Source organism: Castanea sativa, chromosome 7 (genome assembly GCF_040712315.1).
Source record: "Castanea sativa cultivar Marrone di Chiusa Pesio chromosome 7, ASM4071231v1".
NCBI classification, from domain to species: domain Eukaryota; kingdom Viridiplantae; phylum Streptophyta; class Magnoliopsida; order Fagales; family Fagaceae; genus Castanea; species Castanea sativa.
The window spans coordinates 16,124,104-16,146,522 of NC_134019.1; the positions used below are offsets into that span (position 1 = coordinate 16,124,104).

The 22,419-nt window shown below is 37.9% G+C and overlaps 1 protein-coding gene across 1 annotated transcript; it reads right to left on the reverse strand.

Annotated features, from left to right (window-relative positions):
- Positions 1-8,200: 8,200 nt before the first annotated feature.
- Positions 8,201-22,353, reverse strand: LOC142643034 (BRASSINOSTEROID INSENSITIVE 1-associated receptor kinase 1-like). The gene is made up of 11 exons (XM_075817556.1): positions 21,844-22,353; positions 20,598-20,730; positions 20,435-20,506; positions 15,362-15,505; positions 13,034-13,105; positions 12,848-12,919; positions 12,671-12,750; positions 11,771-11,896; positions 11,349-11,690; positions 10,584-10,978; positions 8,201-8,852 (listed from the first exon to the last, which is right to left on the reverse strand). Exons 1-11 carry the CDS (start codon positions 21,953-21,955, stop codon positions 8,532-8,534), a joined length of 1,869 nt encoding a protein of 622 aa, XP_075673671.1. The 5' UTR covers positions 21,956-22,353; the 3' UTR covers positions 8,201-8,531.
- Positions 22,354-22,419: the final 66 nt, after the last annotated feature.

Here is a 22,419-nt window from a genome sequence, read left to right on the forward strand (position 1 = left end):
ATTCACCTTGTATTGTTCTTAGGCAAGAGGCACCCAAGTTATCACTGGCCTCGCCCCCTGGGTATCTTCCTGTCTAACTTCATTCGCAGCATAGTACTCTTCCACAAGGTGCAACGAAGTCTTCAAGATTTCTCTTCTTGATTTGTCTGTGCCTCCCATCCTTCTTTTGTTGCAATCTTTCCATATGCCCCAACAAACTGAAATGACTTTCTCTGTCTGACCGGGTTAAGACTCTTCCCATTTTAGCAGGTTCTGCATGACATCCGAGAAGGTCCAAGACGGATCAATGGCGAAGGGTAGAGCAAGCTTACTAGATTCCCACACCCCACGGGCATGTTTGCAGAACCACAGCAAGTGGCATGTGGTTTCCTCAAGTTGTCCACATAGAACACACTCATCTTTGACGGAAATTTTTCTTCGTTTAAGGTTATCCTTGGTAGCAAGGATGTTTCGGCTAGCTTTCCATGCAAAGTGTCTTAGCTTGTGTGGGAGTTTCAACTGCCAAATACCCTTCCAGACCTATTTGCAGTTCGAGTCGTTTGAGCAATCTTCCCTATTCTGTTCTATCCTTTCCTCATAGGCTAATGCATATGCCGACCTAACTGAGAATTTCCCAGATTTACAAGTCGCCCAAATCAGCCTATCTCTTTTGCCAATTGAGCTTAACGGGATGCCCAAAATGGCTAAAGCGTCCTCGGCATTGAAGCATTGATTGACCATATCCACATCCCACTCAAAAGTTCCTTTGTTTATAGGGTCCTTAACTAGAGTGACCCTCGGGCTCTGTTTTTCTGGAGATACCACCATGTAAGTGCTCGGTCTTGGCACCCATTTATCACACCATACTCTAATGTTTTCGCCATCCCCCACCTGCCAACGAATGCCTTTTCACACCACCCCTTGTGCTGCCATTAGGCTCCTCCACGCATAGGAGGGGGTCCTTCCCATGTCGGCATCCACAAAGCTGCCTTGAGGGAAATACTTAGCTCTAAAGACACGGCAAAACAGGGATGATGTGTTTGTTTGTAATCTCCATCTTTGTTTCGCTAAGAAAGCTAGATTGAACAGCTTCAAATCGCGAAAGCCCAAACCCCATCTATCTTTCGGCATGCACAGTTTCTCCTAGCTCAACCATGCTAATTTCTTCTCGTTATTTGCTTGTCCCCACCAGAACTGTCTGATCATCCTTTGGAGGTCATCACAAATTTTGTTTGGCAAAAGGAAGCAGCTCATAGTGTATGAAGGCACCGCTTGTGCGACTGCCTTAATTAGAATTTCTTTGCCGGCACTAGTCAATAGTTTTTCCTTCTAGCCCAACACCTTATTCACCACTCTCTGTTTCACGTGAGCAAAAGTATTGGATTTTGACCTCCTTACCAAAAAGGGTAAACCGAGGTATGACTCGTGGGATTTAATCACTTAAGCACCAAACAAATTTTTCACATCATCTCTTATCCCTTCAACTGTGTTCGGGCTAAAGAAAAGGGATGTCTTGTTCCTGTTTAGCTGCCTCCTCCCTTGTCGCCCGTCCAAATATAAGACTGTCATCAGCGAAAAACAGGTGCGAGACTTTGGGCCTCTTAACTGAGGCAGCCACCCCTCTAAGCTTCTTCCTTTGGACGGCTTGGTGCAATAGTGCTGAAAGTCCTTCCGCACAAATGAGGAAGAGGTATGGTGATAATGGGTCACCTTGCCTCAGATCTCGGGATGGATGTATCTTACCGTATGGTTGTCCATTTATTCTCACTACATAAGTCACCGAGGTTACACATCTCATCACTGTAAAGATCCAATTATCATGAAACCCTAACTTCTTCATTATTTGTTGCAAGCAAACCCACTCCACCCAGTCATAGGCCTTGCTTATATCGAGCTTTAGAGTCATCTCCCCACATTGACCTTTCTTTTTTCTACTTATGTAGGTCATCATCTCATGGGCCACAAGTGCATTATCTGTGATTAGCCTTACTGCTACAAATGCACTCTGATTCTCACATACAATTTCCTGCAAGACAGTTTTCATTCTGTTTGTAACCACCTTTGAGGCAAGCTTATAGGACACGTTGCATAAGCTAATTGGCCTGTAATCTGTAACACTTTTCAGATTTTTTATTTTGGGAATTAATGCAATATGGGTATCATGAAAGTGCGGGGGAGCAGTACCTTGGTTTAGAAAATCTAAAGCAATAGTAATGAAATAGACTTAACTGTAGGCTAGAAATGTTGGTAAAAATGTGGGGGCATACCATCGAGTCTGGGCGCTTTCAAGGGGTGCATTTGTTGGAGGGCCTTCTCCACCTCATGGGCAGTAAAGCTTTTGAGCAAATAAGTATTCATCCTATCAGTGACTTTTGTGTGAATAGACCCAAGTAACTCCTCCTCCACCACTGGGCGCGAGGATGTAAATAGCTATTCGTAGTACTCAATAAAGATTCTGCCAATCTGTTTCTCCTCCTCCTACCAAGTGTTATCACCGTCCCGCACCCTATTTATTGAGTTCCTTTGAAGCCGGTTAGAAACTTTTGTATGGAAAAAGGTGGTATTTTTATCACCTGCTCTCAGCCAGCTGTTTCGGGACCGTTGGTGCCACATTTCCTCCTCCATACTAAGCCACCAGTTCAGCTCCATTTTCGTGGTATAGATGTCCTCTAAGACCGACTCCCTACCCCTCCAATTCTTCAACATTTGAAGCTTATTTTGCAACTCAGTGATCTATTTGCGTACGTGGCCAAAGGAATGTTTGTTCCATTTAGTCAGTGATGTGCGACACTCCTCCAGGCAATGAAGGAGTGGCCAGTTTGTTCCTATGTTTCTTCCTCTTACCCATGCATCATCGACCACCTCTAAACACCGCTCATCCCTTAGCCACATTGACTCGAAGCGAAATAGCTTTGTCCTCTTTCTTCTCTATCCACTGGGGTTTGCATTCTTAAGAACTAGCATGCTGTGATCGGACATTGAGTTGGCCACATGATAGAGCTTGGTTGTAGGAAACATTTTTGCCTAATTGGTCGACACAAATGCTCTATCCAAGCGTTCGCGGACCCACCCTCTTGTTCCTAGTCTTCGACTCCAAGTGAAATCCGACCCACTATAGCCCATGTCTTGTAGTCCACAGATATTAATGGTATCCCGAAACACTTTCATTTGTCCCTCGGGTCTTATATTGCTCCCCTCTTTTTCATTTGTATGAAAAAGCTCATTGAAATCTCCAATAATCACCCACGGTAACTCACATTTACTACTAAGATTCCTTATTAGTGCCCATGACTCCTCCCATTTGCTTGTCTCCTGGTTGCCGTAAAAACCAGTAAATCCCACCTCTTCTTTCCGTCTTACTCATTAACTATCACGTCAATATGTCTAGGTGAGTAAGACAGAGGGTCCACCTTCAGTGTACTCCTCCAAAGTAAAGCTAAACCTCCCCCACGGTTTTGACTTGGCACCACCAAGCCATGTTGTCTCTCAATCTTCCTCTTAACTCCTTCCATCTCTATTGCCTTAAATTTAGTCTCCATTAGAAAGACTAAAATGGGATCTTCCTCCTTAGCTATTTTTTGGAGTGTTTTAACTGTTAAAGGACTCCCAAGCCCCCTACAATTCCAGCTTAAGGCACTCATTGTTCCCAGTAGGGCTGTTCTGCAGCCGCCACCAATCTAAGATGTTGTTTCAGAATCCTTCCAAGCTCTTTCACTTCTCCCTCCACTTTTACTCTCTTCCCATTTCCATTCTCCTCTTATATCTCTGTCAGCGGTGTACGACACCTCCGCTTAGTCCCTGCCACCATGCCATCCACCTCCATAGCCATATCCCAAACTATCATGGCTTCCATTACAAAGTGTGAAGGAGCTCCAGTTATGTTCTCTTTTTCTTTCACCAACGTCCTTATTCTTGTTTTTTTTGGGCCTCAACCACGTTGCTTTTTTGTGTTGATGTCGTTTATTAGTGCTAGGCTATTTGAAACAAATTTAAACCCATCCTCGGGCTGGGTCCGCTCAGTAGTTATGTCCATAACCAAAGACATGTTAGACCCGTTTGCATGAGGCCCACAAGAACCTGCTACACTAGGCCAGTGCATACGCCCTCACCCGTCACGCTTATAGGAGTGTGCGTGTGTTTATAGAGTTGACCCTTGCTGTTTTCCTTCACTTCTTTCCCAGACCCCTTACCTGTCATCATTCGAGAAATTTCACCATGAATTCCTACATTAATCTCTGCTAATTGCTTGTCAAAATCTCTTTCCAGCGCAGAAATCGACTTTTCTAGCACAACACAGTTCTCCATCAGCCTTGTATCATCCCCATCGTTCCTTACAAGGTTGGTGGGTTCTGATTTGCCTACCTACAGCCCACTAGTCACCTGTCCCATCTGCCTAGGCTCCTTTGGGATTGTCGCCACCCTATCATTTGTCATGTCAAACCCCCTTTCTTCCCTAAGGCCACCATGACTCGTCGCCACGATTAGCTGAGACTTCTGGTTTCATTTCGGTGAAGCCCGCAGCCACACTCCAAACTGCATCTCCTCCAATCTTAGTGTCTCCTTACTTCGTATCCACTATAGGCATTCTTTCTCATCGTGGTCACCATCTCGCACCAGTAGCAGAAAATAGGAAGTCACTCATATTTGAAGTCTACCCACAACAGATTCTCTCTTCCCAACTGTATTTTCCAGCCCCGACATAATGGTTTTGTGATGTTTACCGAGACTCGGATGTGTAGATAACCTCCCATACAAAAGCCCTTATCATCCACGTCCACTTTTATCACTACCCCCAGAGTTTCCCCAATGCTCGTCCCTATTTTCTTAGTTTGGCTCATCGTGGGTAGTCCATGGATTTGGACCCAGAATGATACCTTCTCAAAACATGCTTTCCAAGAAAATTCCCCAACTTGCAGCTTGTGAAGAATGAGAAGATACTTATCATACAACCAAGGGCCTAGTTGCAGCACTCTATCCAGATCATCCATTGACTGGAAGAGGAACAAAGCTCTATTCTCCCCCAGGTCACTCACCTCAAAATTTTCCTTGGTTTTCCATGCTATCTTCAAAACCCTAGCCACCGACTCCAAGTTAACCCGCCTCTTTGTGTAGAATTTTCCAACTAGGATTTGTCGACCCTCCTCTATCGAGGAAAGTACCTCTACTTCAGCCTCTTCCTTTGCCGACAGTCGAAACCTAGCACACCTGTTCGTGATCTCATCCATGTCCTCTTACGATCTTTCTACCTCGATGGAGAAAAGGTTTGCACAAGGCAACCTTTTTTCACCTCCAGGTTTCCAACGGAGACCTAGAGAGAAAATATACCAAGTTTCAAGTTGTTAATAGAGGGACAAAAGGAGGTATTTCATCCTTGAAAAAGCCTTTACCATCACAATTTTTTTTTTAAATTTTAATTTGGGATGATAACTGATAAGCTTAAGATTCTTTTTATTTCCTTGTAGTATCTTATTAGAGGATAAGTAGACTTTTTATGGTTTAACATATGTTTGATTTTGTTTCTGCATATCACAGAACAAGAGAAGCCTCCTGTTATTTGAGTTTATACTCGTATTGAGCCTTTTGTTAGATTTAAGAACTCCCAACTGTCTATTATATGCCTCTCTCTCTCTCTCTCTCTCTCTCTCTCATATTTGTAATTCTTAATTTCCTTGGATAATTTTATACTAGACCTTTCATTAAGCCACTCCATGCAAGCCCAATTGAAAAGGCATTTTGATTTAACTTGTTCAAATGGTTTAATAGAATCTAGAAGCAGTGTATTAAGAGCATTCACATCCGAAATTTACAACAACAAAAAAAATTAAAAAAAAATCTATTTTACCATCTCAAAACTCACTTTATCATTTATACCATATCATTTTCCAACACACTTAACATCCCAACTTTTATTTTCTTATACAATACATTAAAATAATATATTTACACAATAAAATATATTTATGTCTCTCTCTAATTTTTGTCTCTCTTCCTCTCTCTCTCTCTCTCTCTCTCTCTCTCATCACCTCCATCACCATCATGAAGACCCAACACAGTTTATCAACCAAAAAAAAAAAAAAAAAACCAACACAGAACAAAAAAAAAAAAACTTCATTGATCCACCATCAACACAGTTTATCAAAAACCCACTAATCCACCATCAACAACACACGCCGATCCACCTAACCCACCAAGCAAACCCAACTTAACCCCAGACCCACAGTGCCACTACAACCCACAACCCATCACACCGATGCCACCGTAATCCACCATCGAAACTCAGCCCCAAACCCATGGCCAAAACCTATTAGTAAACCCATCACCACCCACAACCAAATCTAATTTGCAAACCCACAACCACGCTGTTCTCGCTACCATAACAACTACCAGATCCTTGATCACGCCGATCTCACCCAGAGAATCCTACAAACCCACAACCACGCGGGAAAACCATGAACAAACCCGCTTGGTCTGAGATGAGCTATGGAGAGAGAGGATGAGAGAAAGGCTTGCATGCGGTAGCGGCTGTGTTGGTGGTGGCCACCGTTATCCATCATTGGCTTGCATGGGCCTCGGGTTTGAAGAAGAGAGAGTAGAAGGAAAGAGAGAAATGGAAGAGAGAGAAAGATAATGAATAATGAGAGAGGAGAGAGAAGAACCAACTGATTTAAAAACAATATTTTCTTTATACCATTGTGCTACCTTTAGAATGGTACTGTAGCACTATGGCAAAAGTTTTTGCATTTTTACATGTTTCCATGTCCAGATGTTGAGCTATTTGGAACTGATATACTAAAACATCCTTACATTTGCCATATCCCAAGTGGGTTGCGAATTCTCTAAGAAAAGGGAATGACGTTGAGCACTAATCTCATCCTTTTGTTGCCTACTTTCACCAAGGTGTTGGGCTTTGTGAAGTCTAGTTTATGTTTGATCCGATTTGACGACCCGACCCAACTCGAATAGTGTTGCGTGGTTTTTAATGGGAGATTTACTGAGGCTTAGTTCATGGAGCGAAGGCTTGGGTCGATAGGCCCAAGCCGGAGCGCTCATGGACAAGCCTTTTGGGGGTCTGGGGGTGTTGTCCCCGGGAAATTTTTTTTTGGCCCATTGTGAATCCGGTTTTTAGTAGAAAACGTGACTTTGTGATTAGGGTTTAAGAGAAGTCGGTTTTGGTGAGATAAAAGACGTCTGTCGCAATTTGTATTTATCCTGATAATAGTGAAATCTCTGCAATTCCGTGGACGTAGGTAAATTGCCGAACCACGTAAATACTGTCTTGTGCGTGTGATTGTTTTTTCTTTGGCGTGTGTTTTCTCTAATTTTGTTTCTCACAGGTTTAGGAATTCGTGAAAATTCCCTACACAAGGTGCTATGAAAAAATTTGGCAATTGTGGAATATTTGCCAGACGACTTTTGGTCTAACTTTTTAGCCTCCCTAAAAGAAATTACAAAGAAGAAAAGGAGTTAGGAAAATGAGATTAGATGTCTACAGAAAATCGTGCTATATTGGTTTAGCACAATATTGGCAAGAGAAAGAAAAGACGTGTTTCTGGCCTATTAATTGACATTGCTATAAGCTCTCTTAGCTTAGCTACATTTGTTTGACTTAAATATTTTAAAGTGAAAAAATTTCTGGAAAAGCAATTTATTTGACAGTATTTTTAGTAACACATTTGGAAAGTATTTTCTTTTGTTGGTGGTGAAAATACTCTGAAAATGCATAAACCATTTTACGGCTGTGAGGGGTTTATTTTATGATGATTAATAACCTGGAAATATTTTTAAGTTGACAGCTATTTATAAACCAAACTAAAATACCTTAAAATGAGAAAAATTTCAGACAAAATTAGACAGCCTTATAGTTGCCATTATTGAATAATGCCTCTTTCAGAGATTGATGTGACTAGTAATTAAGTAGGAGAATTTAGGCTGAAGGAAAGAAGGCTTGTCGGTCTACATTGTCAGCTCGTTTGCTATCACAATACTAAGTCTAGTCTAGTATATAACTTTTATTTGTTGTAAAGGAGGATAAAGAGAGAGGATTCTAGGTTTACTAAAATGTTACTAAATAAAGAGCATAGTATTGAGTCATTGTAAACAGTCTCTTCTTATCTATTTTAAAATTTTAATCCGCTGAATAATCCAAACCAGACTTTTACGATCTCAACTTTATATGTAAAAATTGGTATGCCAAAGCTTCACAGACAGGAAGAAAGCAAAGTTTCTGAGGAAGAAAATAATTATAATTTACTAGGTATGCAGTCTTCATTAGTTTTGGATACACAATATGACAAATGATAGTGCCTCAGTAGCCCTTCTGGCCTGTTTGATGGCACCTATTTTTCTTTTTCTTTTTTCACATTGCCATTGTTAACCCTAAGGAAATTACATCATCAACCGAAACATGTAACGTAAACTGTTACATTAGAAAAATGTTACAAGAAAAAATATATGCACAAATTTGATATATATGCGTTTGTCTCAAATACAAAAAAAGTGCGATCCAAGAGAATTTTATATGTATGCTATGAATGGAACCATGAAATTTAGGATCATCTAGGACCGGACAATTCATCTGGAGGGATTTGGGAAGTAGAGTTGTTGTCGAGGATCCAACCAGCGTTTGGATTATGCATACTATTAAAATCTTGACGGAACATTTCTTCCTTCTGCCACTCTTCCCATCTTTCTGCCAAGCCATCACCTTCAAGCATTCTAACTACCTCTGACATCTTCGGCCGTTCCATTGGGGAGCCTTGTGTGCAAAGTAGCGCCACTTGGATCAGCTCTTCCACCTCGGCTTCAACATATTGACCCTCCATATCGGCATCCACTAGTGCCTCCAACTTCTTGTCTTTAAGAAGTCCTTTTACCTGATGAATTGTCAAAACTAATGTCAGGCAGTTCAATGTAACCCAAAGGAAAAAGGGTATGGTGTGCACTCATTAAAGAGGAAAAAAACAAGTTCCACCTGCAATGGCAAGTAATAAAAGCCAATAAGCAAATTACAAATACAACCTTAACCAAAAAGTGGCACAACGCCCTACAAAAAACCAATTCGCTACATTATAATTTCAACCTTAACCAATTCCCTAAGACACTTGTTAAATGAACCCAAAAGAAAACTCTCTTTAACGATTGAGCTAGGTTTAGAGAGGAAACTTTAGACTATAGTAACAGGAAAAGCCCATGCAGTAAATAACAACACCCAGTAAAACTCTGCTAACATGACATGGGCTATCTAAAAGGCCCTAAAATTGCGTAGTTGATTATAGAACACAATTTTTACGTCTACTCTCATACATCACCAAATTTAAAGTATGATGATGGTAAGAGTTTTTATAAAATAAAAAATAAAAATCCTTAGGGAAAATTATGGTTAACTTTAAAAATGACTTCCAAAAACTCAACACTATTAAGATTAATTATATATTAGTTTTCTATCTAAGAAAAATAACCACCAGCATTTACATTCTCATGCCATTACCCAGTGCAAGGTGGAGAGCTTTGGCAGAATGGCAGCAACACAAACGGAGATCGAGGAGGGTGACGGTAACCAATGCGGTAGCTAGTGCCAGTGAGTGATGAGCGTGCGAAGGGGTTGTCGTGGGTTTTGTTGCGTGATGGCAAGTGGTGATAATGGTTGGGGTTTGGGCTTTGATTTCTGTTTGGCTTGGACACATGGGTTGAAAGCAGCAGGTACAAGAATTTTTTTGGTTTTTGTTTTTGGGGTCTAGATTGACTGCGGTGATGCTACAAACAAATCGGGCGTTTGCTCGGATGCTAAAACTAAAAATGATGCAAGACAACCAGAACAATCAAACAGTAAAATTGAAAGACTAGAAAATAAAATAAAGGGATATGACCTCAGAGTTAGCACCTAGGCTTGGCTTGGAGTTAGCAACAAGCAGAAAAACCACTAGGAGTCAACACCTAGGGTGGACTTAGAGTCAGCACTTAGGGTGGACTTGGAATCAACACTAGACCAAAGAGACCAAAATGCCATTTTTTTTCATTCATCAAAGTATCAACTAACTCCAAAAGGAGTTCAATTGTTCGCTTATTACAAAAATAAGCCTGCTTCCAAATTAAAATACTAATAGCCTAATAAACTACTAAGACCTAAAACATAAAAATAAAATTGACTTGCAAACATAAATAATACTAAATAAGAATCTTCTTGCATCTCCCACATCATACAGCCCTATCCTTCAGCATTTTTGCATGAAGTAGACACTCTCAAATCTTGAACCCACACACTTGTGTTTGGAATGCAGCCTGAGACTTCTACCATTGCACCAAACAATGGCTCCTAGATTTCAGTCTCATATGCTTTCTTTTTTTATTTGTAAGTTAAACACGCACCCAGTGGATTTTGAACCACAACCTCACCTCCATCCCGTTATTATGGAAGGAGGAAGTGTCATTCGAGCTAAAGCTCATTGGCGCTACATTCTCCTTATCAGACTGTTTGAAGCAGAAAGCTAGAATATCCAGAAACAAGACAAATGCAAAGAAGGATAGAGAATTATTTGAAATAGCACCATGTCCAATGATAAATTAGTGACAAACAAACATGTAATAGGAAGATGTGAATTACTTACCCAATCAAGTAACATGACATCGTCATCATTTGCAAGCCGAGCAAGATCAAAAGCTCTTTGACCAGTTATCAGTTCAAGAAGCATGACCCCATATCCAAAAACATCAGTTTTTTCTGAAGACTTTCCAGTTGAGAGGTACTCTGGTGCTATATGCCCAATTGTGCCACGTACAGCAGTGGTCACATGAGTATCTTTGTAATCCATAAGTTTAGCCAACCCAAAGTCTCCAACAACTGCTTCAAACTCCTCATCCAACAAAATGTTTGCAGCTTTTACATCACGGTGAATAATTTTAGGATCACAATGATCATGCAAATAAGCAAGCCCCCTTGCAGATCCTAATGCAATTTGTTTACGTACGGGCCAATCAAGTGCGGACTGTGATTCCGGACGATCTACAATAATGAATCAAAAAATCATGAGAATAATCAAACATCTTAAGAACAACACACCAAGAACATTTGAGATTTCTTTTTGGAGTCTGCATGGGTATCTGGAGATGTAACTTGTGTTATTTGTAAACTCGAATGGTTTGTTTGGATATAAAGCCCCCAAGCAGTCCAACATACCCAAATAAAAAGAACATTGTTGGTTAATTCAACTTATTCTCCCCCTCTCCTCAACTTGACTTAGAAATGAACTTATATTGAATTTTACACTTAAATTTAACCAAGATTAAGAGTTGACCTTTCCATTGGATCAATGAAAATTGTTTTAAAATATTAGAAAAAGTGTAGTTTATAGAAAAGTGGCTAGCAAGAGTACCTCTTAAACATGATGCTACACTTCCATTTACCATATAGGGATAAACAAGCAACCGTTCTGTTGGTGTCATGCAAAACCCACGAAGACGAAGAAGATTACGATGCACAGCCATGCTTATCATTTCTACCTCAGTTTGGAACTGCAGCTCCCCACCCTGGGTACGCTCCTCTTTGAGCCTTTTTACTGCCACTAGAGAACCATCAGCCAAACGTCCTTTATAAACTTTTCCAAACCCACCTCTTCCCAGAATATTTTTGTTGCTAAAGGTATCTGTTGCAACTTGCAGTTCACGCAGAGAAAATCTCTTGAGCTGGCCCAGGTGAACCTCTGGATCTTCTTCGGCTGGAAAGACAGGTATATATAAAAATGCATCCTATGAAGCAACGACATTATGTTTATAAAAACTGTATTGACTGTCTAACCAGGTACATCAAAGAAATGATCCTGTGGTTTCCTTCGTCGCCACCAGGCAAGCGCAATTGCAGGGGCAGCAAAAAGTAGGGCAGCACCAGCAGCAACTCCTCCAGCAATTGCTCCCGTGGAACTAGCTGAAACAATTCATCAATTTAAACAGACAGAATGTGGCTCTCTTAAGCAAATCCCGATCATAACAGGTGACAGAATTCACAAATGGTAATGATGGCAAGTTCATAGAAGTTAGCATTCCAACACATGTTATCTCTGTGCATGTGTGTGTGACCATTTAAAGTGACAGATTGTGACTCTCTTAAGTGAACCAAAATTGTAACAGGCAAGATAACTCATTAATTTCAATGATGATGGAGTTGCTCTATCTCTAAGGTATTATGCTCTTTGGGAGAATTCAACCAAACCACCAAGTATATCTACCAGAGGACTTTACAAATGACTTCAATGTCATCATCCTCCTTTCCTTTATCCCTCCTATTTTGATTGGTCAATAGCATCCCCAACCAACGTCAACTTTCTCCTTTTCTTCGTCAAGGAGAGGGGGTGGGTGATAAGAAGTTGGAGAAGGTTTTCAAGCTCCAGCAGAGATGATACTTCATGCCTTAGATGCAAATACATCCCACTTCCAGATAGTTGCTTCCAAAAACAATTGATTTCACTTGAATACTTCATGCTTATATTAAATCAGAAGAAAGAGGAAGAAACGGGGAAATAGAGAGATTGCAAAATCAGGGAAGTTATCTGTGAGATGATTTTTAAAAGAAAATCAAAATATTCAAAACAATTTCTTCTCAAATTTCTATGAGAACTCCCAAAACTGCGCACACACACACAATAAACCTCATTATCAATCCGACTAGAGTTCATATTAATGATGAAAACATATAACACACCTGGATTAGAAGTTGGTGGTGCTTGGGGAATAGGAGGAGGTGGAGAAGGTGGGGGATTATTGAGTGGATTATTTTTAAAACTGCAAAATGAAACAACAGAAGTCAGCTAAGCTCGTTCATCAGTCAAGTCATTCTGGAATTCTGCCAAGGAAAATAGAAGAAAGAAATGAGATTAACCTGATAGGAGTAAATAATGAAAAGGAACCATTAATGGGAATATCTCCTGTTAAATTGTTGTTTGACAGATCTCTTCATTCAACATGGAAAGAAGATAATGTTACATTTTTGCAATATATATGATGTGCAAATAATATATAAATCTTGATTGATCAAGAGAAACTTAGAAATCAAGATAACACTCACAGGACTTGAAGTGATTGAACTGTAGTTAATATGAAGGGAATTCTTCCTCTCAAGGTGTTGTTGTTCAGACGCCTATTTCACGCAACAGAAACTGTCATTTACAGATAACCACAAAGATATTGCAGAAATAGAACAACCATCTAAATATTCAGTAACATTCCAGTAACTATACACAACAAATGATGTATCTAATGACACTAAATTGTATGCTACATCTAGCCATGAATAACAAGTGTAATCTGACTCTCATTATTCAAACAAATCCAACCCCGATTAGAAGTAATGAGCACAGTAAATTAATTCTAGTTTAGGATCAATTATTTTTCATTGGTCACTCGAGATCAAAATAATGAATGTGTTATGCAAGAGCAGAGCCAAAAAATTTTGTTTGGGGGGCTGAGTTATAGTACTGATATATATATATATATATATATATATATATATATATAATACAAAACTTTATTCATCTAATACTAGGATAAGTCATAATTCATAAATATATTGCACACAAAATTATCAGCTTTGACGTATATATATTTACTAGCTACCTTTTGAAGAGAACTTATCATCTTTTCAAATCTACTAAGTATATTGATGTTGTCTAGTTTGAAATTAAGACATATAAAAATACAAATAAATATACACACATACACACACACACACACACACACACACACACATACATACATACATATATATATATATATATATATATATATATATATATATATATATAATGCGAAATTACAAATTACACTCTTTAACTTTGACCAAAATTCAATTCAATTCTATAGCCTCTGATTTATTCATTAAGTCCTATGCGTCAAATATCAAATTTGGCCCAGCAGCTAGTTAGTTGGCTTTAGGATTTTGTTTTTGCAGATATTTATGTGAAATGTTGGATCATTTTTGGAAGAATTTTTGGTTTACTTTTGGATCCAAGGATAATGACATGGGAAGACTTGGTACCCAAGTTTGGCTGTTAGCATAGTGACATTTCTAAAGCCAATGAACGTAGCTGGAAAAGCCAGGTGCTATGAATCTATCTCCCATGTCTGATGCTGATACTAAGTTAGTAACTTACGGGATCAGGTTATATGTTTGGGCTAATTAGAGAATTTATAATTTGTCAATAAGAATTACCATGACTACCTTTTATTTTATACAATTAAAAGTATTCCAAGTACTCTTTAATCTGTCTCTGGTAACACATCATCCTAATCACTTTGTTTAGTTTCATCACACAGAAAAAAGGATTTTCTATGTCCGCTGCATGCAGCGAGACACTCACAGCACATAGGATACAACCTATATCATGCATGTCCCCTATCCAAGATTTTTAGGGGGAAATAAAAGGTTAAGAGATATAGATGACAAAAATCCTGTTGATATTATTGAGAAATGAGAAACCCAGAAATGCAAATAAATACAGGATTCAACCATAAAAGTTTCGCCATCAGTTCTCCAAATGCATGCAAGAAGTTCTTAGCCAAATTGGGCAGCATGTTTGACAAGAAAAATATGCAAAAACAAAAGAAAAGGGAGGAATAGTCAGTAAAAGGAATCCAAAAAAATGACGACAGCAATCTGCAGATAAAAATGAATTCAAAACCACAAGCTTCAGCCTTTGCTCCAGTGGCCTTACTTCCAAAAATTGATGACTTAACCTACCTCTCATAGCTAATACACCATCTTAAACATAGTGGGACTAGTTTTCAACTTTTATTTTAATTTATTTTATCTTTTTTAGATAAGAGTGGACTGTTTCCACATTGCACTATATCATAAGCCTCCCAAAGCTCCCATTCCAGCTAAAGCAACATTTTGTCTATGGTAAATTTCATAAAAATATACGTGTCACAAAGGCACCTTGCCTTCAGAGTTCCAATTACAAGCTCAAATTGTTCATTTATTATTTTCTGCTAGGGCAATGACATCTCCATCTGAGACACCTAAGCTACAATGAAGATTTACATTGTACTTGGAAGTCAGCAATGCTTTGGGTTGAACAATTTTCTATTTTCAGTGAATGACTTTCAATAACATCTAACTGCATATGCATGTTTGTGTATGTATTAAGTATTAACCAAAAGTACCATTAGAATAATTGCCTTATAATATTGAATAAATGTAACAAAGAAGAAGCATTTTGTTTCTAGATATAGACGTAAGAAAAATTACTATCTAAAAGCAAATTAGCCATAAGCTTACCTGTTTTAAGGTAGGCAAGCTAAATAATTAGATGCTTAGTAAAAAGGGAAAAAATAATAAAATAAAATAAATATATACATTGACTTATACTATAAGATGAAGGATAGATGTTCATACAGAAAACGAAGTTTTTGAAGCTTGCCCAATGTGGTTGGAATCTGTCCATTTAAATTGTTCAAGTAAAGATCCAAGCTCACCAAGTCTGTCAAATTCCCAAGCTCTTCAGGGATTGGTCCAGATATGTTATTACTATAAAGTTCCCTGCCACAACAAGATCATTTAAAGGTCCGTGCAAGAAAAAAGAAAAAAGAAATACTATATAGCTCATTCCATGTTTTATTGCAAAAGAATGCAAAATGAGTCAAATTTAACATTCATAAACTTTGCTTTAGCAACATATAGAACAATGGCCAGAACCAATAAACCATTTCATAGATTAGATGGCAAAAAGAAACTATAAGACGTATACATAAGTTGAATATTGAAAGATGTAATCCACCATGGGATGTATAAAAGACATACACCAAAAGCTATCAATTAAGACTAAAAAGAAAAAGGTGCAATGGCAGCCATCCAATCATATAATGACCTTAACAACAAAAACTTCAAGTCCGAAATTGATTTCACACACTGTTCAACTCTTTGAGCATTTCATTCTCCAAAATTCACCACATAAGACATAGAGGAATTGCATTCCAGTGAATTGTTACTCATCTTATTCAAGAAAATCAACAAAAGAAAAACAGGATAAAACATGAAATATAATCCATCATATCCATACATGTTTGTGTGTAACAATGTGTTCTTACATGGCTCATGTTTCTACTCATTAAAATATTATATCAGTTGGTGCTCCACCCAACTTCCTCCACTATAACAGCAAAAATGGGGGGTCCAAACAGTGGGAGAGGCGGGTGGCAGCAGTCTTTTAGGGCTAGTCACAAAGTAACTAATCAAGAACCTACAGAATATATTCCAATTAAGAGAGATGGGAGGTAGAAAGTTCTTTCAGTTAGAATTGAAATCACTCAAAGTAGTTTTAGAAGAACGCACAAGAAGATATGGGCTTTGGATTATTGAATGCGGCAAAGGATTTATGAGCAAAGTGCTCTCAGGGAACGAGGGAGCAATTTGTTCTGCTCAACGTTATCAAGTTTAAATGCATCATAACCCTAACAAAGATTCCTCAAAAATTTTAGGGAATCATGCAAAGCTTTTGTATTCTAGAGATGTTATAGCAAATGAAGCCAGTTTTTATATGTAGAAGAGTATAGAAGGAATGACAGTCACTGTGAAGAAATCATACCAGATATACTTTTAGGGGCGGAAAGGATTTATTTAAGTGATAAACAAGTTAGTGGAGATCTAACCACCCCCCAAAAATATGAGTTTAAACAACCAAACTTCACCTGAAACGCACGACACCCATAAACACACATTGAGACTTTGCCCATCACCATGGACAAGACTTTGGTTGCAGAACCAGCAGTTGGGGACATTTAATATAAACAAAAAAACACAGATCAGATGATGCAAGTATGACTAGGTGTCTGATTACGTCATGATGACAAGGACAGGATGACATGGAAGACCACTCCACTAGGGCATAATGATGTGGCTGAGATCTGCTACTCAAGGGAAGGCTTTCATTTTAGACATGATTAAATAATATGGCACATGGAAAATGTAGTAGAAGTTAATTCGACATGTGACCAATTAATTTACACATGTAAGATAAATGATATATAAGCTAAGTGCTGGCTATAACTTGTGATTTCTTTCAGCATGTGACTTTGTTTTACACGTGCTAACTATAGTTTTGGGAGGTTTTTATTTAAGATGATGCCAGCATGAAGTCATCATAAAAAACTCCTTTGTGTATAAATAGTTATGCTTAGTCATTCTAAAAATCAGTTATTTCCATTGAACCCCCACCCTACCCTTCCCCCCCCCCCCCCCCCCCACACACACACACACACACACACACAGGGACTAAGCTAGATAGGCAAACAATCATCAAGCTCATTAGGCTAGAGGAAGGGGTCCATCAAACAGGGGACTCCAAACAAAGCAAAGTTTCATTCGGAGGCCCCATAGGGGTTATAAGGTTTCGTCTCCAAGGATGGGTTGTGTGGAAAAAGGTTGAATTACTTCAGTTTGTTTGGATGGTATTTCGGGTAATAGCGATTCAAAGGGTCAAACTGAGTATACCGGTAATTTTGAGAAAGAAACAGTCCATCCACCACTCCCTGGGGCCAATCAACAACAAACGCACCCTTCCTACAAATTCAATCAAGTCTAGAGCAACTCAAAGCAGTGGATCCCAGAGTTACAAGGTGAGGAAAAACTCATGATACCGATGGTAGATATTCCGTCTATCTCAAATGGAGTAATGACAACCCCTTACTCACACACACCCAATCAACAATCGCCCGATGAATACATAGGGGGTAAAGGGCCTATGTCCTATGTTTTTATAACCACTAGCAATGGCCACTCCATGGAGTGAAGAAAAGGTTGATGGAGGAAAAAAGGTGAAAAGGAAAGATGTTTTAGAAAGCTAAGTTTCTTAGAGAAAAGAAAGAATGAACTAGCTCTTCAAGAGACATACTCTTTGAATAATACCTCATAGGTAGATTTCTTGGATTCAAATTCAACTAGTTACAATGAGGGCAGCTTGCTTATTTATAGTTACATAAGCAAACTGCTGAGTTAGTAACAAGAACCCACCATGTGGCTGCCATGTGATTGGCCAAAGCCTAACTAACTTCTCTAACTAACTAATCGGCTATTGCACTTATCACTAACAACTCATCAGCTAACTAATTTTCTGTTACAAGTGATAAAGCTATTACAAGTAAAAGGAAACTACTTATTATACAACATGAGCTAGAAACAGCTAGCTTTATAAAATGAACTGCATCAAAGGTGATGTAGAAAGAAATGGGAGATCTCAATACAAGGAAAGTTCTAGTTTTTCACAGTATATACCTTCAAAATTGGATCATGAAGAAGCTCAAAGGATTTGGCAAGTACATAGGCATGCCTAATGAGGTATGGAAAATAAACCTAGTTTAATTGTAGCCATTGAGGCATATTGAAGTAAAGGGACACATAAGAAGTTCTTAGAAGAATTGTCCAAAACCGACCTTCAAGGGTCATAAAGAACTGAAAAATATGTCATGCTCAGTAAAATGAATATAAAAGTTCAAAAACAAGCAGTGATAAAAGTGACAGGGCATTACTCTCAACTCTGACAATTTGAACATCATTTTTTGGAACGTAGGAACTGAATGATGGAGAAAAAAGGTTGTGAATGAGAAATTTAATCAAGCTATGGAAGACTACATTGTTTGTTTGCAGGAAATGAAATCAAAACATGCTAAGAATTTTATGAGGATGTTAACAAGTAGACGGGTTGTATTTAGGTTTACGTGGAACAAAAGAGTAGTAGCAAAAATTGATGAAGCAGTGGGAAATTTCTTAGTGTTACGCAAATAGAGGGTGTGGAAAACCAATTCGAATGGGCTTTTTACTATATTTTATGGTTCAAATTATGATAGTGAAGAAAGCTTTTTTGGGATTCATTACCAAGGATGTAACTAGTTGGTGGGAGGTGTGTGTGTAAGTAGAGACTTTAATGTCATTTGCTATCTGAGTGAGGGACTGGGTGGAGATGGATTTTCAACAGCCAAGACCTCTCTAATTCGATATGGCTGCATGGATTGTTGGATATTTCTACGGACAGGGTAGTTTCACCTAGTCCAATAATTGAGAGAACCAATCAATGTGCAAAATTGATCAATTCTTGTTTTCGCTAGATTTGGAGGATCAATATCTTAATGTGGTCTAATGGAGGCTCCCTCATTTGCTTTCCAATCATTTTTCCTATTCTTTTAGACTGAAGAGATATTCAAAGCAGTATAACCCCTTTAAATTTGAAGATATCTTGATAAAAGTATAAGGATTTGTGGAAACATTAAAACATAGTAGGAATACAATCATTTCCAAGGCCTCCAAGTTACATTTTGGCCAATAAACTTAGAGATCTAAATATGGACTTGAAGAAATGGAATGAGGAGTTTGGCAAGGTGGAAATGACATAGAATGGTTTGTAATACGAGGTTCATGATCTAAATGTAACGTAGAAAAATATGTCCTTATCATTTAAAAAGAAATCAAAGGAGGACAGAGCAAAAACAAAACTGGAAAGGCCTACATTTATGGAAGAGATTAATTGGAGACAAAATTTAAGAGCATTATGATTGAGGGCAGGAGACACAAACACCAATTTCTTCCATGGTCTTGCCACACACACAAAAAAAAAAAAAAAAAAAACATTAACAATAGAAATGTATAGATTTACAAACAACTATATTATGCAAATGGTCTTAAACATCCTTTGCTGGATGGATTATGATTTTGAGCTATCAATGAAGGTGAAGCCAGCTGGCTGAAAATAACTTTGAAGAAGTTTTTAATGTGATGAGAATTATGAATGGAGACAAAGCTCCAAGTCCAAAGTCTCCAGACTACTTTTCCATGGCTTTCTTTCAAACTTGTTAGGACATAGTCTAAGATGACATCATACTTTAATACCATGATAAATTGGAGCTAGAGTGGAAACAGGGTTCAATCTTAGGACCACCGACCACCTGCTTTGATACCATGAAAAATTACAAATTGTCCCAAAAACCCCTTTGTCTTTTTATAGTTTTCTTTCTTAATGCATGCATACTTATCCACCAAAAGAAAAATATCAAGAAACATATAGATGGAACCCCTTAGAATTTGGCTTCTTGAAACTTTTAAGTGAATATGTACTTAATCAAATACTTTGTACAACAATAAACTACTCATTCTAAAAGGAATAAAACTCTATATTTATGTCAAAACTCAATAACAAGCTTGTTCATAGCATCATAGATCATGAAAATCACAAAAAAGGAAATGATTCAATTCATGGTCTTCAAGTTAATAAGAGGAAAAACTATTAGGAAAAAAAAAAGGCTTTTAATTCTTATTTTTTAAAACTTTATCTTTTCTTTTTCTTTTTTTTTGATATGTAGATAGGGGGAGGACGTAGGTGGATTTCAAACTAATTATCTTTTAACATGAAACGAATAGTTAACATCATCATTTGAACAAAATACAGTCAAACAACTTGCCCTGCATGTGAAGATGACTTACAAGTATTGCAGATTTAAAAGCTGACCAAGTTGTGGAACCAGTGTACCAGAAAGATTTGCATTTCCAAGATCACTGGGTGAAAAGATAAAAGGCATTATATTTATAATATTAAAGTAAAGTGTAACTACAAGTCCAAGTAGCATGTCACATAAATAAATCTTACACTCGTGTCACACTATTTTGGCTATCACATGTTACATGGAACCATGTGCAGGGATTCACAAGGGTAGGATCCCAACTTTGCAGAACATTGTTTGGATCAGCTAAATTGGTCTTCAATGCATTCAAAGCATCGCCTGTGTTATACAAATGAGGCACAATCATTAGGTGCAAACATCAATTAAAGAATAGTAATTTAGGCTAACAATGTTTTTTTGATAAGCAAAGAAATTGAATTAAAACAAATAAATAAACCACAAGGATGCCTGAGTATACGGGCAGTTCAAAAGTAGAACAAAGACAAAAACAACAAAAAGAGGGAAAAAAATCAAGAAATCAAGAAACCCATCCATGGAGAATGAGGGAGTCAGTGAGGTCCATTCACACAGGGACTTTAGGAGAAGATGCTTCAATTTAACCACACTGATTCCAAGAAGGTAACAATGTTAATGTGCAAGCTTCAATTCCATACCAAAATGAATCAACCTCTATCGTCATCGGAAACTGCCAGTACTCACAATCTTCTAGTGAGATGCCATCCAGTTAAAATCACAGTTTTTACCAGTACCAGTACCAGGAAAAGGAAAACAGGCTCAACTTAAGTGACTTTACCATATAAAACAACCAAGACCAAGTTGCTCAAGTGAGGCAGTGCAGTAAGTGCATAATGAATCAAACCCTATTACACTACTCCACTGTACAAAGTAAACAGTCCCACACAACCATGGAATTTCAAATCCTATTACTCCTTATACCACAATAAAAAATGACACACAAGACAAAAGCAAAGAATACAACTTTTTTCAAATAGTTACAATATGCTGCTGACTCAAATACTTTAGAGTTTAGAGATTCCTTAATTTTGAATTGTATTTAATTGTGCTTGAAAACAATAACGCTTGTTTGTATTTCATTGATCAATACAACCAACAACCAGCTGATTGAATTTAATTCGAGAACCTATTGTACTGCAACTACAGCTAAGATACTGTACTTAAAAGTAACTTAATTTTACCCTTTTGTTATTCCCCAAAATGTGTAGATTTGGCAACTATAAAGGAAATAAACAAAAAGTGAAAACCAGTGACACTCAAATTCCTTGAAAAACTCGGAATTTTAATTAAACATCGCAGCAAAGCAAATTTCCAAATACAGCAATTCGAAATTCCAACTTACAGCTAAAATTACAAGAACATAAATTTATAAAAAAAAAAAAAAAAAAGAGAGAGAGAGAGAAAGAAATCACTAACCTTCGGCATTAGCAGAAACCTTTGATACAAAACCAAACAACAGAATTGAACAGAGAAAAGCGCAAACCGAAACCAAAGCCACCAACCGCTCCATTAATAATTGTAATCCCATATATATCCTTACATGAAATTCATAAGTTTTTATTACAAAGTCCCTGAACCACTTCTGGGTTCAAAAATCATTAAAATTCTCGAACCCCGTTGACCGATCGTTTTGCTTGATAATTGGTGAAGAAACAAAGAAGAAAATGCATGCAGCAACACAGAGAGAGAGAGAGAGAGAAAGAGAGAAAGAGTCAAATACTCAGACAAACAAAGAACTAAATACTGAAATAATTTAGACAGAGAACTGAGAATTTTCAAACATACAGTTCAACAAAAGCAGGTGAAGAAAAGAGGTGGGCTGGGCTTACAAGTCAATGTCTTCTTTAGTTTTTTCTTTTTTCTTTTTTTATAATATTTATTTTTGGTGTATAGTGATGGGTTCGGTATTATTTATTATACAGAGATATGAAGAAGTGAAGTGTATTTAGTAGTAGAAGAAGAGAGGTGAGCGGGTCAAAGACGCACGAACAC

Coding starts and splice junctions, on each gene's coding strand:
- LOC142643034 (XM_075817556.1), bottom strand. CDS start 21,955: ATGGGATTACAATTATTAATGGAGCGGTTGGTGGCTTTGGTTTCGGTT. Junction 13,106..15,361: donor CTTCAAAAACTTCGTTTTCT/GTATGAACATCT, acceptor TGCGTGAAATAG/GCGTCTGAACAACAACACCT. Junction 11,897..12,670: donor ACCACCAACTTCTAATCCAG/GTGTGTTATATG, acceptor GAATTGTTTCAG/CTAGTTCCACGGGAGCAATT.